Genomic DNA, 18373 nt, shown 5'->3' with positions numbered 1-18373 from the left:
GAGTGTGTAAGAGGAAGCACTGAGGGATCTCAATAACTGAGTGGTGTTTGAAGATAACATATGAATAGACCCAAAGAAATGATAATGTTCAAACATCAAAAATACTAGGAGTTCTACATGGACAGAAGCTCGGTCAATGAAGAAAGAGAAAATAATACATAATAGCTATATAAAACACCCAGAAGTTGGTTATATGGAAGTCAGCTTTAGAAAAGATACTGTTCCCATAAAAAATGCTATCAAGATATGTTCAATTTCTCATTATCTTTTGAAACTATTATAATTTCATGTATATAATTATAATAAATTATTATTATATATACATATAAATTACTATTTACATATTGTGATCAGAACTCTCTATATAACACATCACATATATAAATTTAATTTTAATATGTATATAGATGATAACAGTATGCCAAAAAAGATAACAGTGTACTGTTACACATTTTCTAAATATCATTAGTCAATTGTGTGCATTTTGGTTCACTTTTGGTGGTTATTGTTGGAAAATATTAAGTAGAGAAGTATAGCAGAGACAATAAATTAGCCTTAGGGTTAAAAACAACAACAGCATCTTTTTAAAAAATTTGACCATATTCTGTCAACCAACCACTCCCCTGCATTCCATTATACCACTCATTTCTTTTTTGCATGTATCTTAGTTCCTATTTAAATATCTGGAAATAGTGTATGGAGCAGGGCTATTTCTCAGGGTCCAGCACAGGGCCTGACACATTTATAATATTAGCAATGTATTGTTAAAATCACTTTTGGACTTACTTGTTTATGAATCTGATATAATGAGTTTATTCTTTAAATTGTGTTGGAAATACTCCAGGCATAGATATGGGAAGAATCTGAATCATAGTGGAGCAATGAACTACAATGATGTTTTAAATCCATTATGCTTTCTACTTTTTTATATTTATATGGGATAATTAGTCCATTGTCATTTTTTTTTTTATCATCTGCTGATGATTTCCCTTGTTAAGTGTTCAGCAGGGACACTGTACTCCAACAATGATTTAGGCTCTTAAAAACAAGAATTTTTTTTTTTTTATTATTGAAGTTATTTTGTCATCTGTATCAAAGGTTTGGAAATATCTGACGAATCTATCATCTATACTATCTTTATCAGCAACAAATACAATATATATGGCATGTATGCCCTCTAAGTAATTGATGTGCAAAATAAATTATTTTACATCTTTGCATTATTAAGAAGTAACTAACAATCCAATAGATTTAAAAGCACCAAATAACTTGATCAACCAGATTAAGGTTTTTGTAGAGAGACAAGCTGTGTCTGCCTTATTTGAATTTCTAGTACTTTCACACTGAATTTATATCAGAAGATTATTTGTATAGCATGTCAGTTATACTAATTGTATTCTAAAAATTCTCCTCAGATGCTTACACCCACATTCATATAACTTTTGAACTTATCACCAAGGGTTTATGATAATATACTCAGCAGAGAAATTGAAGTCTGGAAGCCTTTCTGCTCTGCCACTAACTCTGTGGTTTTGAAAGTCACTTTTATTTTCTAAACTTAGTTTCTTCAATTTTGTGCAAGATGGCTTCCAAAGCTTTTTTCAGTTCTGAGCCTGTATGTTTTTGCCTCCTTTAGTATTGAGGGAAGTGACTTTTCCATACAATGTCCCTATTTTTTATTCTTACTATAGAATCCAGAACGACCTTCCAAAAGATGTCCTGAAAAGGCTTCTTTTTGTTAATTTGGCATGTTTAGATAAGATTTATGGAAACCTGGTCAATTATTCATGCATGAGGTTCCCTATCTACTTTAGATCTGGGGACATAGGTAATATCAGAGAAAGTTAATGTGAGAAACACATTTTGGAAATACTGGGGAAATTTTCACACTCAAGTTTTCTTTCCAAATGGGTTATCTTCCAGATAAAATCATTTTGTTAATTTTGTTTTTAACAAGAAAAATGCTCACTATCATTCCAAGATCTAAAATAGGTCTTATCCTTTATCCAAAAAAGATCAAAGGTAAGAAACAATAAGAGAATATAATCCCTCAGTACCTTCTTTCATAACTAAATTACCTTTTCCTCAAGAGAGAGTTTCCTTTTGAGACATCCAGTGGCAAAAGATTCTGAGGCATATAGATGAGAGTTAAAAACAGACTAGCTATAGCTATCCTATTCCTTGATGACACTTATGCATAAATAATTCATGATTATTATTCAGAAGTGGTTTTGCTGGCATTCTTAAGAAATACCAGCATGCTTTAAAAGCATGCTACAAACTTACAGAATTTCATATGCACTGAAAAAACTTTTTCCAACAAATCACTCAGTTCGTCTGAATAGAGTAATTAATGATGTTAACAAAGTCTCTATAGAACAACCGTCCTGTGGAATTATTGGTCAAATGCTTTGAAATACTTTATAACATAACTTGTTATCATCCTAGATCAACAACCTTCAACCCTTACTATAGCAAAATGTGTCAAAGTTTGTGAAGTCATTGTTGTTTGGCATATGATGAACACACTTATGTTTAAGATAAAGTCAAGTTAAAATATTAAAGGAAAAAAATCCCATCCAGATACTTCCAACTCCATGAAATTTGGTATTTCTACTGCTGTTACTTGTAAACATTTAAATACAATGTGTTTAAAAAATACTCTCTAATTCTTTAATGAAAATCATTTTGATTGTTATTTACCACTATTAAATAGATTAAGCACTTCTTTATTAATTAATTTATTAATTTCACTATAATTTGTTTTCCCTAAGAAGAAAACTGCATGTCTGCAAACAGGAGGGTGAAATGGCTTCAGTATGGAGGAATGATAAGAGAATTTTTTTTTTTAATTTTTATTTTTAAATGAACTAGACATTGCTAGCCATGTACCTTTAACAAGTAACTTGCTCTCAGGGCTTTATTGTTAATCTCTGTAATATGTGAACACCTTATTTCCTCAGTAGTATGGGGGGCAATGATATGGCCTACTAATAAATAGTACAGGCCCTAATATCAGATTGCATAGGTTCAAGTTCAATACTAGCTCTTCTGTCTGCAGGGTGATTGGGAGAAAGTTCTTTATCCTCTCAGTTTACTCATTTACAAAAGGGTTCTATACCTCATACAGTTGTTATGATTAATTGTTGAGTTAATTCCTGTGCTTAGCATTAACTTCACTTAGTGCTTCACAACAAATAAGCAATCACTAGTTGGTAGGAATTATTATTGTTAAGTACTGCCTCAGTATTTATACTGTTGTTTTTGAGATTAAAATGTGGTGTATGTACATACAATGCAAAGACAAAAGGAGAAACTGTAGTTGTCATGCTCACTAAACAAAGGAATGTTGAGAAATGAGGGAGGTCCTCCTGTTAAGTGGCTTTTTCTCATCGCACTGAATAGCATTTTGTCTTATTCATAGACTGAAAGTCACACTGTAGATGAAGGTAAGTCCCAAAGCAGAACAAAATGCTGATACATATTACACTTTCTATATTACACTGGTCTCAGGAGGGATTTTTCTGTGGAAATATAAGAGCCCTTATGATACCAAACATTGATGCCGTTACCTGACAGCTAGAAACTGAGTGATTGTTTAGAACAATATTCAAATGCAGACTGAAAGAGCCACAATCTTTATGCAGATAATTGGGCTTCATGTGGATACTCCTTAAATTAAATGTCTGTTATACCTACTTCACTTGAGTAAGAGTATCATTGTGTGTAAGGCGGCTATAAATACAGCTAATGTGTAGAGAAAACAAAAAGGGGTCTTCCCTCATGCCAGATATCACTTCTATTTAGAGAACAAGAACTAAACAAGAGATGATCTCTAGCAGTCATATCAATTACCCACAGGGAAAAATTCCTAAAATCCTATTTCATTGTTTAGAGGAAACATACTCCATATCAGAGGTAAGCCAAGTAGCAAGTCATATTCTTTGGCTTATATCCTGTGTGGAAGATGGTGAATCACAATTAAATCAATAACGGCAAATTATCTAAAATGGCAGGTAAATGATACAGAACATCAACAAAACATTGCATAAACAAAGAGGCAGTTTTTAAAAAGAGCCTCCTTCTGTCCCTTCCACTCTTACCCACCCAGTCATGTCCAATAATATCGCCATGTGCCCTTCTTTTTTTAATGAACTCGAGATTTTCTGGAGACAAAATTGACGAATTCGGAAGTCATTAGAATGCAAAATAGAAGTCAAGAGTCAAAGACTGGACTTACTACTCAAGTAGTAAATAGCCCCATGAGTACGGTCATAAAACATCTTACTTACTTAAACTAAATACATAAAATGACAGAATTCCAACAGCTGAAAAAGATTTGTTATTATGTAATATATAGATTTCTGTGTCTTTTATTTTACTTTGATGTTACATTTTTACTAAACAGTGGGCTGTCTATTGTCTTTTTTTCTTATACTTCTTATACTTTTTTTTCTGAAATACCACTTTCTATTCATAACTGTAAAATAAATGTGAAAAATCATTATATTATGTCCCAAAGATGCTTCATGAAACAATTTTTTCTAAACAATTGATTGGTTCTGCTTGGCTAACCTCTTTTTTCTTAATGCTACCTCATACTATATGTCATATAAATTTAGAATGCAGTTGCATATAATAGAATAAAGCTGTGCTATTTTTTTGTGTGTGTGTCCCCAGAGCCACAGACCTGCACACTGAAAGATTTTCTCTGTGCCAATGGGGACTGCGTTTCTTCAAGGTTCTGGTGTGATGGAGATTTTGACTGTGCAGATGGCTCTGACGAGGTAAGTTACTTTGCCAAGCCAAACAAAAAAGAAAGTTCTTTAGAGTCACATTTATAATTATTATTATTCAATCCAGTGAGGTGTGACATGGACAGTTCTGAAATGCATTTTACTCCTGACACAATGAGATAAGTAGTATTATATCTAAGTGCTGTGTGGCACACACCAGCGCAGGGAATAGCTCTTGTGCTACTATTGACAGTTAATTTTATAATCTGTTTTACCTCAAGTGGTGAATGGCTGGGTTGGGAATAAGATGTTTGGAAATCTTATTCCCTATAGCTGGTGCCTTTGCCATCTGTGAATTTGTTCATAAATTTGCTGCAATATTTATAGTCAGGACTAATATTTTTATGCATTTTAAACAGTTTCTTTTCCCTAGTCTCTTTCCTCAATAGATATACTCTTACAGACTTCGATGTAGGTCATCAATTTTCATGAAACCACAGGTTCAGCTTTGCTTAGATGATGAATCACAACCCATTTATAATAAAGTCTATGTGAAAAACTCTGGAATATTTCTGGATGATTCTGGAAACTTAGACTGTGTTAACACTTATAATGTTTCACACAATTTATTATTTATGCCTCTATGTATTTGTGTCTCAGCTGTTAATTACTCCATGAATCTTTTTAAAAAATATATGATACACAGTTAATATCTTTTTATCAATCAAATCTAAAGTGAATTGTAATTCTTTACTTTCAAATAGAGAAATGTCCAGTAATAATCACTATTCATGATTTTCTCTGTTAATGATTTTCCATATTAATATCAGGAACACAGCACTGGTGAAATCAGTCCTACTCAGAGATAAATGAAAAATGAAGTGTCTGGTACTCAGTGGCCACCATGGTTCGTTCTAGGGTACAATGAATTTTGAGAGCTCTGCTGCTCTGGAAGTTCTCACATATGAACTTTCCCCTCATGAAGTCATCCCATGGACTCTAGGTTTGCCTGGAGAGAATCTACTCTGCTATTCTAGAGGTTTCTGTGTTTCAAGTCAAACTTCCTTACTCATCCACTGATTTTCTGCATCTTTGGCAGACATTGTAAGTCTCTACTATTTATAGAACCCACGCAGACTGGTTGTTTTCAGTCTTCAGGTATCCTTATTAAGATTGGACTCTTCTCCATTCTAACACTGTGTTGGAAAATTCCCCAGTCATATTCAGGAGCCTAGATTTTGGAAACAAATGTTTTTAACTTCTCATGTAAAGGCCAGAAAACCTAAATCTTGGGAGTTGCTAAGGTCTCTCAGGAGAAATTGAAAAATACCACTTATATTCATGGGGCTGTTCACAAACAAGTCAAAACAAAATTAAAAAAAAAAATTCATAGGGGAGCTAAACTCTTACATTGCCCAGCTACATATTTACTTAGTATCCATTTATTCAAGAATTATATTAAATGTTACCCAATGAAACACTTTTCACATAAACTCATACATACCATGGAAGTTTGTTTCACCTACCCTGTGTAATCCCTGAAACCTCAAGAGGTAAAGATATACTGCTTAAGGCTTATGATTTCATCTTCCATGTTATTCACTAGATATCCAAGGTACGTAAACAGACTCAAACACTCTTCTTTAAAATCTTAATTCAAATGAAAGTAGATTAGATAGTCTTATTAACACATTTATCTCACGCCCTAAGTTAATGGAAGTTATGCAGTTCCTTGATCGCTGACTAGAACTCCATTAGTCAGACATTTTCATGATATGCCACTAGGGAATCTAAATTATGTTCTTTTTATTTATTTATTTATTTTTATTTTTTAATTTAACTTACTTTTTTCAGTTTTCCAAGATTCATTGTTTATACACTGAACCCAGTCTTAAAGGTGGTCTTCCTCTACGTTCACAGCCATTTAGTATAGTCTGTAAGTAATGAAGTGTCTAATGCTACAGGCAGTTGATTCCTCTTTCTTTTTAAGGTTTAGAAAGCCAGGTTACATTGACAAACAAAGAAGCAAGCAAAACGAACTGAACGGGGTTCTGGGTGGTTCAGTGGGTTAAGCCTCTGCCCTCGGCTCAGGTCCTGATCCCAGGGTCCTGGGATCCAGCCCCGCATCAGGCTCTCTGCTCAGCGGGGAGTCTTCTTCCCCTTCTCTCTCTGCCTCCCTCTCTGCCTACTTGTAATCTCTGTCTGTCAAATAAATAAATAAAATCTTAAAAAAAAAAATGAACTGAACAAATGGCTAGAAAGCCAAATTACACACAGGATACTCTCATCTTAGAAACAAAAGGTAAAATTTGAGGTTTTTATAAGGATGTTAACTGATAATGTAATTAGCTTGTTCATATCCAGCTAACCAATAATAATAACTTGGATCAATGTCATTGTGTATCACATTAATAGCAGAAAAGAATTATTTAAAGTGACTTTTAAAATACAGTACTTAGGACCTGGGTGGCTTAGTCATTAAGCAGCTGCCTTCAGCTCGGGTCATGATCCCAGGGTCCTTGGATCGAGCCCCACATCAGGCTCTCTGCTCATCGGGAAGCCTGCTTCTCCCTCTCTCACTCCCCCTGCTTCTGTTCCCTCTCTCGCTGTGTCTCTCTGTCAAGGAAGCAAATTAAAAAAAAAAAAAAAAAACAGAATTTAGCCTCTGCATTAAGTATATTGCACTGTATGGACAAAAAATGCAAATGAATCTTAAACTGTGTTCATATATTTGGTAATAATATTGGTTTTGCTAATTTGAAGCTTGCATATATTGAGAATAGGACAGATCAAATGCTTAGTTGTTTTCATATTATTCACACTCAGAATTTTTAAGTAAAAGAAAGGGGATACCAATGTAGGAACAAAAAAAGTAAATAAAAATTCTGTAATATTAAATTCACAAGTATCAGTAAGAGATTTTGATTTATCTTACTTTCTAAAAATATATAATTCCTAGCTAAACTGATGACATCTCAGTATTATAGATTGATCCTAACATTCACATAGTGGCCTCTAAATACCATTTTCCAATTAAAGGAGACACAACTCCTTTGAGAAATGTCCAGTTCTAGATCTGAAAAAGGAAATTGACAAAATGAGCCACTAACATCTTGTTAAGCCAGAACAAGGCTATTACTGTAACGTCCAGAATACATAGGAGCTAATTGAAGGGATTTTCTGCTAATCAAAGGGACAACTTGAATACCAGGAAAAAAAAATTGACTGTAATGGATAGAAATACAATACATGTATAAAAATACATGTGTTTATAATATTACTTTTAAAAAACAAAAATCTCATTAGTCACTTTAGATGTCACAAAAGTATCTCTTTTAGGATTCAATCAGCCAAATTCAGAACCAGAGGCATTCAACAGGACAAATAACCTAGTGTCTTCAAGTAGTAAATGGCATTCAAACAAACAAACAAACGAACGAACAAAAAACCTAGGAGAATGGGAAATAGTCATTCATTTAAAGAAACTCAGGCCAAATTCAAAGTGTAAACTTCTTTTAGATCTTTATTCTACCAAATACTATCTTAATGTAGTTTTAAAAATGAGAATATTTTGGATATTGATCGGGAATGACTTATACTAAGGAATTTTTGCAAATTTTGTGATATTATTAATGTTCTAATACTATCGCTATTATGTTAAGTAATCCAGACTATAAATAAATGTGGTGGAGGAGGATATATGAAACATGAATAGTGAAGTGTCTATCATTGTTAAACAAGCAGGATGGGGCCATGAGGTTCATTATTCTATTTCTTTCTGTATGCTTTTAAGAATCTAAAATGATAATTAAATAACCTGCAAACGCACACACACACACACACACACACACACTCATCAACAATACTGTAATTTATTTTAGATTAAAATCTTCTAAGAGAAAAAGTATCTAGAAGTGCAATCTTCTATATTGTTAACAATACAGATATACCAGTGCCATTTGTTATAGAACTATTTTACTCAAATTCCTTTAGTGTTGAGATAATCATTAATTCTACAAATACTTCCTAAGCAGTTATTTAAATCATGGCACAATATTAGATATTTGGTTCACAACACACATGATCCCTATTCATACAGACATGTTCCCTTTTCTACTGAAACTGAATTACATGTAATTTTAATTTATATTCCTTGTTTTTTACAGTTGTGGTGGGTATTTGGAGGGCACATATTGCATGGAGCACTGGGTGTGGTACATAAACAATGAATTTTGGAACACTGAAAAGAAATAAAATAAAATGGAAAAAAAAAAAAAAAGAAAGGGACCCAAAAACATATCTACTACTGTCTTGTTTGAATTCCAAATAAAATCTGTATGCAGCTAGTAGAAGTGACAATTGTGACAGTTCATTTCACAGTTCTTTAACAACAAATGTTGGAAGAGCGGTAAGGATTATAAACAGCAACTAATCTGTGAAGGGACAGGTAGTGAGGAAAAAGCATGGGAAGGAGAAAGGAAGGTCATGTGGGGAAGTTGTGCCACCACAAAACAGATTTGCTTTTGGGTTCTTTGCTTCACATTCATCCTGTCATTCGATTCGCAATGAACTGAATGTATTTGCTTAGAAATAATTTTTTAACACTTAATTTTCCCCCACGATCTTAATTGTCACCTATAATTATCTTTAAATTATCCCATAACTGTCTATTGGAAAATGATCTCTGATATAATAGAACTATGGGATCTAGGTTCTTTTCTCCTTTTTCTGTTTTATTATGACTTGCAAAGACAAATGAAAATAGAAAATTGTTATTCTTTTGCTATATATAACCATAGACTTAAATGACCATTTGAGCTTCTTGTATGTGGTAGTCATGGTTTCTACACTTCTAGGTTTCTGTTCATGAGGTTTCTAGCTGTCTTTTGGGCTTGTATATGTTTGTCGAAAAGCTTATGTTATATGCTTTTAATCTCAGGAACAAACGGAGGGCTTCTGTCGGGGGAGGGCAGTGAGGGATAGGGTGTCTGAAGTATGGACATTGGGGAGGGTATGTGCTATTGTGAGTGCTGTGAGTTGTGTAAGACTGATCATTCACAGACCTGTACCCCTGAAACAAATTACACATTATATGTTAATTCAAAAAAAGGCAAAACAAACAAACCTAGACTTAGAAACTCCAATAGCAACCCTCTTGGGTCCCCTCCCTCTTTGGGAGCTTTGTACTATCACCCAATAAACTTTGCTTTGCTGCCCCTCAAAAAAATAAAAATAAAAATAAAAAAATAAAAGCTTATGTTAACTGCATTGTGTGATTTTGACAGAGAAATTGTGAGACAAGTTGTTCCAAAGATCAGTTCCAGTGTTCCAACGGTCAGTGTATATCAGCAAAATGGAAATGTGATGGCCATGAAGACTGTAAATATGGAGAAGATGAGAAACACTGTGAGCCAGGTAAAATGACTGAGGTGATAGTTCGTTTAGCTGATATTTTAAGTAGGTATAATTTCAATTTAAGCAATCATGTACAGAAAACAATGGCAAATGCACACACACACACACACACACATTTACTATTTCAGAAATAAAATTTTAGAAATATTTGTAGATGGATTCATTGGTGTGCCCTTGCTATATTTTGAAACTATTTTGGAAGGTAAGATCATTACTATGTTGGGGATCCAAGCATTAAACTCCTAAAAATTCGATTTTCCAGTTTCTCTCTCTTTCCACACCATTTGGAATTATTTTTCCAAGATGGCAAAATGAAATATGTTGAAACTGTAAGTGCAATAAAAATCAAGTTTTCAGTTAAGGAAATGAAGGTTATGAAACAGAATTTAGTAGTTTCAACATGATACCAACTGAGAAAATGTGTAAATGTATTATTTCTATTTCCATCTTGGTCCAAAATCAAAATAAAATTAGGAAGCAAGACCAGAGTACAGGAAAAGAAAACCCAATTTATGATACATTCTTATTCTTTAGGTATGGGATTTATAAATATGCTCATTAAAACTTAATTTTTATACCTTAGGTATTTTAATAACATTATCTTACAGAAAAAAGAATTCCTGGAAGAAAATTATGTTATAATCTATGTATAACCACAAAAGCATTACTTTGAGAACCCAGGTGGGAGTAGCAGATACAGGACCCACACATTGTTACATGTCTGTACAATGCACATAGTTCATATTGGTAATTGATTGCATCTTTTTTCTTACTGAATTTAGTTCTCAGACTCCATATGAATACAGACCCCTAGGCAAACATTGTCAATTAAAAGGAGTTAAAACTCTAAGAAAAAACTTATTAGAATCCTGGAAATAAGCATTTCAGACCACAGATTCCTTATATAAGTATATTTGGCTCCCTAGTGGACCAGTATAAGGCCAAGAACCCCGGAGGTTTGAATGTTGGCCTAGCAGATTCGAACCCATAGACAAAGGCAACAATCATAATTACTGTGTCAATTAATTAGAATTAATATTGATAGTAATTTAAATATCCACTTGTTATTTTTATTTTCTATGTCATAAAGTTGCTATAGACTCAGTTAATTTTGCATTATTCATATTTAAAACCCCAAAACAAAAGTACTTCTCAGAACTTATGCAAATATGACATTTATGTCAACACAGCCAGCTAGATATCATGGGGTCTATGAGACTATGCCAAGATTTCTACTTTTAGATTTATATGATACATATATAAATTAACATTTCCAAGGGTCACTAAATCTCTTTACAATTTTAAAAACAATTTAAGGCCTTTGTTTTTAAAATAATTTAATTTAAAGTTATGGAAAATTCATTTAACTCTTCAAAACTAAAGAGGTGGAGACTATATAGATTTTTTTCCTTCTTTCTTTAGTCTGGTGAGTTGAATACTTACTGAACAGGTTATTACATAATTTTTTTAGGTATATTTAATGAAATGCGATAATACTGTGAAACATATTTTAAATAAAGTTTTGATATCAGATATGGACTATAGTTTAAATAATATAAACTACCTTCATTGCTGCTTTTGCATTTTTTACATGCTTATTTATGTTTTTATCTATGAAACCAATCATTCAATTTACCAAATCTAAATCTTAACTTTATAATTATATTCAGCTTCTCCTACTTGCTCATCAAGTGAATATATATGTGCAAGCAGAGGATGTATTTCAGCATCTTTGAAATGTAACGGAGAATATGACTGTGCTGATGGTTCTGATGAGGTAAAATCTATCATTTGATTAAAATCTCTGAATTACATGAATTAGGTTCGGGAAAGCAAACATAATAAAAATAGGGTAAAGAGACAGATTCTTGATTCTTAGCAATGTCTAAAATGTTAGGACAAGTACACTCAATACAGAAATTGCAACAGATACCTGAGTCTGCATGCTGTTCACATACTAAGCCCCATTGTCATTTGCAGAGGTTATACTCATTTAGTCAAAATAAAAGAAAGCCCACGGTGTAATCAATCTCCAGTATTGTCAGCTGCATGTTTATTTTGCCTGTGACTATGTCATTATCATTAATGAAAACTGCAGTGCCTATTTGTATTTGAACAGATGGACTGTGTGACTGAATGTAAGGAAGATCAGTTTCAATGCAGAAATAAAGCCCACTGTATTCCAGTTAGATGGCTCTGTGATGGCGTTCATGACTGTGTGGATGGCAGTGATGAAGAGAACTGTGACAAAGGTAAGGTATCTGTGTGTGTGTGTGTGTGCACTTGCAGTTAAAATGACAGTTAAAATGTTGTGCAGAATCAATAGGGCACTAGGGACATAGGATGGAATCACCAAGTGATTCTCTATACCCATTCCTGTTTCATTATGTAACATCTCGGTCTGAGTAAGCAAAATCTGGGTAATTTTCAGACAGAGTAAATGTCAAGCTTCATATGACAAAGGCAACCAAAGTGCAAGCGTTTAATGTGTCCTACCCCAAGCCTGTCCTCGTATTGGAGGCTGGGTCAGGAATAGGGACTGGAAAAGGATGCAGGGAACATAACCGCTAGAGCCTTTACTACAAAAGTACTTTTGAGATACATTTCTCTTCCATATTGCTTGCCTTACTATGAAAGAATAATAACTTAATACATACTATATTACACATACTAATTTGCTAGATCGTACATAGGTTGCAGCTTGTGCCCCAAATTTCCTTTTAGCCATATGGCTGAGAAAATGATCTACATTTTTTGTCAGTCTGGAAGTCAGCTTTAAATTTTGTAGTGCATTATTTTCTAGTTATGTGAAAATATTTCCTGAAAAATAACAACTTTTTAATTGTAATTCACTACATGACTACTTTAAGGTTAATGAGATGAAAGCAAAGAAATTGTGGGCGAAGCTTAAAATGATAAAAAAAAATGATCACAAATCCTATACTTCCTATTATTTTCATAATGTTAAATATGTTGCTTAAATGCAAAATTATTTTAAGCTGCTTTAAGAAGTCAATAGAGGACACCTGGGTCACTCAGTGGGTTAAGCCTCTGCCTTCTGCTCAGGTCATGATCCCGGGTCCTGGGATCAAGCCCACATCAGGCTCTCTGCTCAATAGGGAACCTGTTTCCCTCTCTCTCTCTGTCTAATTGTGATCTCTGCCTGTCATATAAATAAATAAAAATCTTAAAAAAAAATAAGTTAATGGACTTTACATTTCAGAGTCTTTGGAATATCAACAGAGACAATGCTAATTATTGATGTATGTTGCAGGGCATTTGAACATGTACTCAGGGTTTATACTGTTTCAATATACCTTTGCAACCACATGGATGGAGTTAGGGAGTATAATGCTAAGTGAAATAAGTCAGTCAGAGAAAGGCAAATACCATACGATTCACTTATATGTGGAATTTAAGAAACAAAATAAATCAACAAAGGGAAAGCAAAAGAGGCAAATCCAGAAATGGACTCAACTATGGAGAACAAACTGATGTTTACAGAGGGAAGGTAGGCAGGGGACGGGTGAAATAGGCAATGGGGATTAAGGAGTACACTTGTGATGAGCACTGGGGGTTGTATGGAAATGATATCACTATGTTGTACACCTCAAATTAATATTACACTGTTAACTAACTGGAATTTGAATAAAAAATTTTAGAGGCACTTGAGTGGCTTAGTCATTCGAGAATCTGCCTTTGGCTTGGGTCCTGAACCCAGGGTCCTAAGAACAAGCCCCTCTTATGGCTCTCTGCTCAGTAGGGAGCCTGCTTCTCCCTCTCCTCCCTGCTTGTGTCTTCTCTCTATCTCCCTCTCAAATAAATAAACAAATAAAATCATTTAAAAGTTTTTTTAAAAAGAAAACAAAATTACTTTTATAAAAATCTAGTCATTCAAAGAAAAATGTCCTCCATTTTCTTTAATATTAGATCAAACCTTTATTATTTCCTAAAATCTCCATACCCAACCTGATAAAGTATTGCAATATTCACCAGAAGAAATCCTAGTTCTCATTTGGAATCTGCAGCATATTATATAGAGCCATAAAAGGTTGCACTTCCCTAAATAGCTGTTTCTACTTTTGGTTAAGTTCTCACATTCACATTCTATAATTGGTCACTTTAGAGAGAGCAAACTTTGTAGACACTCTGGCACCAAAAGCTCTTAAATAAATCATATTCTAAGACTTCAGGACAATTAAGTAACTCATCTTTTTCCATTTTCTAGCTAATAAGCTCCAGCCCCTCAATTTCAGTCTCTGTCACCAGTCTGGCTCTTTCTCTCATTGCTTCTTGCCTGGGTTCATGTAATGCCATGTAATTGGACTCTAATACATTCCACTCACTGCTGCCAGGTTGATCTTATTGAAGTGTAACTCTGATTATGTCGATGTTAGCTCAAAGCTCTTTCTTTCTGGTTATATATAAATATGGCAGTCAGGGTTACAAGAGAATGAACCTGTTCTACCTCCCTCCCCTTATACTCGATTACTTCTCTTTATATTGTATATCCTAGACCAAACTGAAGAATAAATCTAGTAACATTTTCCATGTTTTCCAACGTCTGTCCTGATTCCTCTGCTATTTCCACCATCTCGATACCTTTGCCAATGAAAATTATATCTTTGTTTTCAAGTCCATTCAGTTGCTACTGTCTTCTACCAAATCTCAGTCTCTTATGGAGCTTCCCTAACAACCCTTTGATTGCATTCCTGTTACTGTATTCTTCCTTCTAGTATAATTGCTTCTGTATTAGTTGACTAAATTTCCCTGGTTGGAATGTGAGTTTCTTGATGTAAAAAATTAGGTATGCAAACAGAATGAGGAAGTGCATTCCAGGCAGTGTTATCATTATTCACAGAAGTCTCAGACATGAGAGAAACTTCAAGTGATTAGGAACTATAAGAAACTGTAAATAAATGCTATAGAATTTGGTTTTAATATTAAGCATAATGAGAAGTTTCCCAAGGCTTTTAAAGAGTCTTCAAATATTTTTTCAAAAAGAAAGGATAAAAGAATTTGTACTAAGTAAAGCACAGAGAATTCATTGAAATGAGAGTCAAGGAGATCTAGTTTCTTGTCTTAATTCTAGAAACCTTTCTGTACTAATTTTTCATACTATCATATCCAACCACAGTGAAGTGTCTCCAGGAGCCATAGGAATATCTAAAAAGTGAGTGACTGTATGAGTGTGTGTGTGTGTGTGTGTGTGTGTGTGTAAGGGCAGTCCTGTCAGGATTTATCTATTTTTTAAATATTAAATTTCATAATAAATGTTTGTTTGAACAAAGAATTACAGATTAAAAATCAAACATTACAGTAAAAAATAATAGAACATTAACATTGAATGATAGCATTTGAAATCTGAGTTATCTTTTAGATTTAAACCGACTCTACTAAGAGTTTAAGCTTACTGATTAAAAAGATGAGGACCTTTAATTCAATCATTTGCAAATGTGTCAAAGCTCCCCTTCCATCAATACTCATGTTTCTAACTTTCCTTGAGTTTCTTTGCTGCCAGGTAAATTCCAGTGAATTATCTTGGTGGTTAAAGTATTTGATCCTGTAAGAATGTACCTTAAGGCATGCTCGAATTCAGATTTCTAGTATTTCACTTACCTCCATCAAGTGGTTTAGGTACTGGATAAATGTACTTTAAGGCTTTGAGGAAAAGGAATCTCAGAATAAACAAATCTCACTTCATTCATCCCGGATCTGGACACATGAACAAAGGTTGGTGTTGGAAGGCAATAGGGATGCAGGAACATTTTCTAAAAGAACCAGCTTTACTAGTTTACTTTAAAAAGTCAAACCCCCAAATACTGTGGAATTAAAAGCAGCACTCATACTTCCAAAGCTAAAACATGTTTCCTCAAGGAAACTTGGTATTTGTTTTGGTCTGAGCTCCCAAACTTTTATTCTCTAGCAATTTTGGTGGACAACATTGAGAATTATTCTTTTTAGTAATCACCAGCTCAAAAATATGTTAACTATTTATGAAAATTATAAAACATTACCATATATTAAACTTTCCCCCCACCTAAATTAAAATGGGAACTTTAGATGCTTAATTTTGATGATAATGCCCTGTCCAGATTTCTATGAACCTGCCAAAAGTTCAGTTATATTTAGACATTGGTTTTTGTTTATATATGTATATATACACTTTTCTATTTTTTTTAAAAGATTTTATTTATTTATTTGACAGAGAGAGATCACAAGCAGGCAGAGAGGCAGGCAGAGAGAGAGGAGGAAGCAGGCTCCCCGCTGAGCAGAGAGCCCGATGCGGGGCTGATCCCAGGACACTGAGATCATGACCTGAGCCAAAGGCAGAGGCTTTAACCCACTGAGCCACCCAGGCGCCCCACTTTTCTATTTTTCTAATAATCTTCTGTTGAGCTTATTAAGAACATGACTAGTGACTAGGAAGCTGGAATTCTGTTGGTTATGTGTGCCTCATGCCATTTCAAAATAAGCATTTTATGTTAGACTCAAGATGTCATGGTAGCCCCATGATGCATTTTTTTTTTAATACAAATTCTTCATGGTACAATAGGAAGCCTTTAGTAAGTTATCACAAAATGTTTTTCTTATTCTACAATTGTGATTTCATTTATATTCCTCTTCTTCTTAATAAAAATAATAATATGCCCATTTATGGGGAAATTATGTTATCTAATGTGATACTTTTGGGAACTCATTTTTTTTCCCCTTTTAACAATACTGATGGGCTACAAATAGACTTTTCTAAAATACTCAGAAGATGTCAAGAGGTCACAAATTTTGTTTGAATATAATCCATTGTAAAATGGAACATGCAATGATATTTAGTCATGAGAGCATCTTTATTCTGAAAGAATATAACTTTCATATTCCATGGATTTTGATACTGAATTAAGCAAACACTCACCTCATATCAATATTCATATCTTAAGTTTCTTTAATAGTAAAGACTATACATATTATCTTTTTTATTGTTTCAGACAGAGTTGTTAAATGGTAATATATTTTCTTGCATGGGTTTTGATCATTGAAATTATTCTTAGAATTAGGGCATTTTAGAACTGACCATTCCAGAAGTTGAAAGAAAGAGGCACCCCAATGCCAGATATTATATTATCAGTCTTACATGGTGATACTCACCGTGGTGGACTTACCAGGGACTTGCCTTTTTCCGTATTTTAGAGTTTGCTAGTCTGCAGAGATGCCAGTGTAGGATGTGCCAGTTGTGTTAAGCATTTTTGCAGAAACTCTCAGAACTGTTCAGATTGATATCACTATAATATCTTGGCCTCAGCTTCAACTATTAAGATTCTAAGCCATCAAACTATATGTCGCTAATCATCTCTCTACCATTAACCCTATCGAGTTTTTAAAATGTCGAATTTCTTCCTCACCTTTAACTTCACAGAAATAGTTTAAAATCTTTAGCTTTATTCAACATCTGGTCACCAAACTAACAAATCTACCTAGTGCTGTGCCTAGCCTAACCTTTCCCCCATTCCTCCCTCTTGAAATGGGAGACTTGATTCACCTCCAATCTAAGGATAATCCTTTTATATTAGTTTAAATCTCAAATCCTTCATAATTTCTGTAGTTCATCTAATAATAATGAACTACAAACACATCACTAAATCCACCACCAGTTCACTGAACCTCCTCTTTTAGCATTATATAAATGTGCTCACTACTACTTCCTTGTTGGAACACTTCTCAGGTATTTCTCCAACAACTCTGGCTACTTTTTTGCATCTCTTCTGCAGACTCCTCTTTATCTCTCCAGTCTTTAAATGGTGATTTTCTCTGTTTTGTTTCAAATTTCAAATAACAACTACATTCGGATCATCCCCGGCTACATATTTACAGCTCAGAACGTGTCCTATGTTTTAAACACATGTATCCACTATCCTGTTAAATATCACTATATGGTTGTCTTACTAGTCCCTAAATGAATTGTGTAATTATTTCTATTAAACTTGCTCTTCCTTCTGTGTTTCTTTATTTTTGGACAATACCATTTTTGGACAATACTAAAAACCACTAAATGGTCCAAATAAACCAAAAATAGAGTACTATGACTGCTCATTCTCCTTGCCACCTTCATCTTTTTAGCCATCAGATACTGAGGATTCTACCTCCTGAAGCACTTTCAAACATAGCTACTCTAAATCAAGTACCAACTCTTTTGCATTGCTACAACCTCTCTTCAAATTGGTCTTTTT

At 33.8% G+C, this 18373-nt stretch overlaps 1 protein-coding gene across 1 annotated transcript in view; it reads left to right on the top strand.

The window, feature by feature from the left end:
• The window catches only part of LRP1B (LDL receptor related protein 1B), a 1620129-nt gene that overhangs the window by 1467446 nt on the left and 134310 nt on the right, over positions 1–18373 (top strand). The window contains exons 68-71 of the mRNA XM_045066491.1: positions 4681–4787; positions 10022–10151; positions 11822–11928; positions 12271–12403. Coding sequence (XP_044922426.1) covers positions 4681–4787; positions 10022–10151; positions 11822–11928; positions 12271–12403 — 477 coding nt within the window. The remainder of the gene's footprint in view (positions 1–4680; positions 4788–10021; positions 10152–11821; positions 11929–12270; positions 12404–18373) is intronic.

Source organism: Mustela putorius, unplaced genomic scaffold (assembly GCF_011764305.1).
Source record: "Mustela putorius furo isolate JIRA1106 unplaced genomic scaffold, ASM1176430v1.1 tig00003867_pilon_pilon_pilon, whole genome shotgun sequence".
Classification (NCBI taxonomy): Eukaryota; Metazoa; Chordata; class Mammalia; order Carnivora; family Mustelidae; genus Mustela; species Mustela putorius.
Note: the sequence above shows the minus strand (reverse complement) of the source record. Positions and strands in the feature narration are given on the sequence as shown.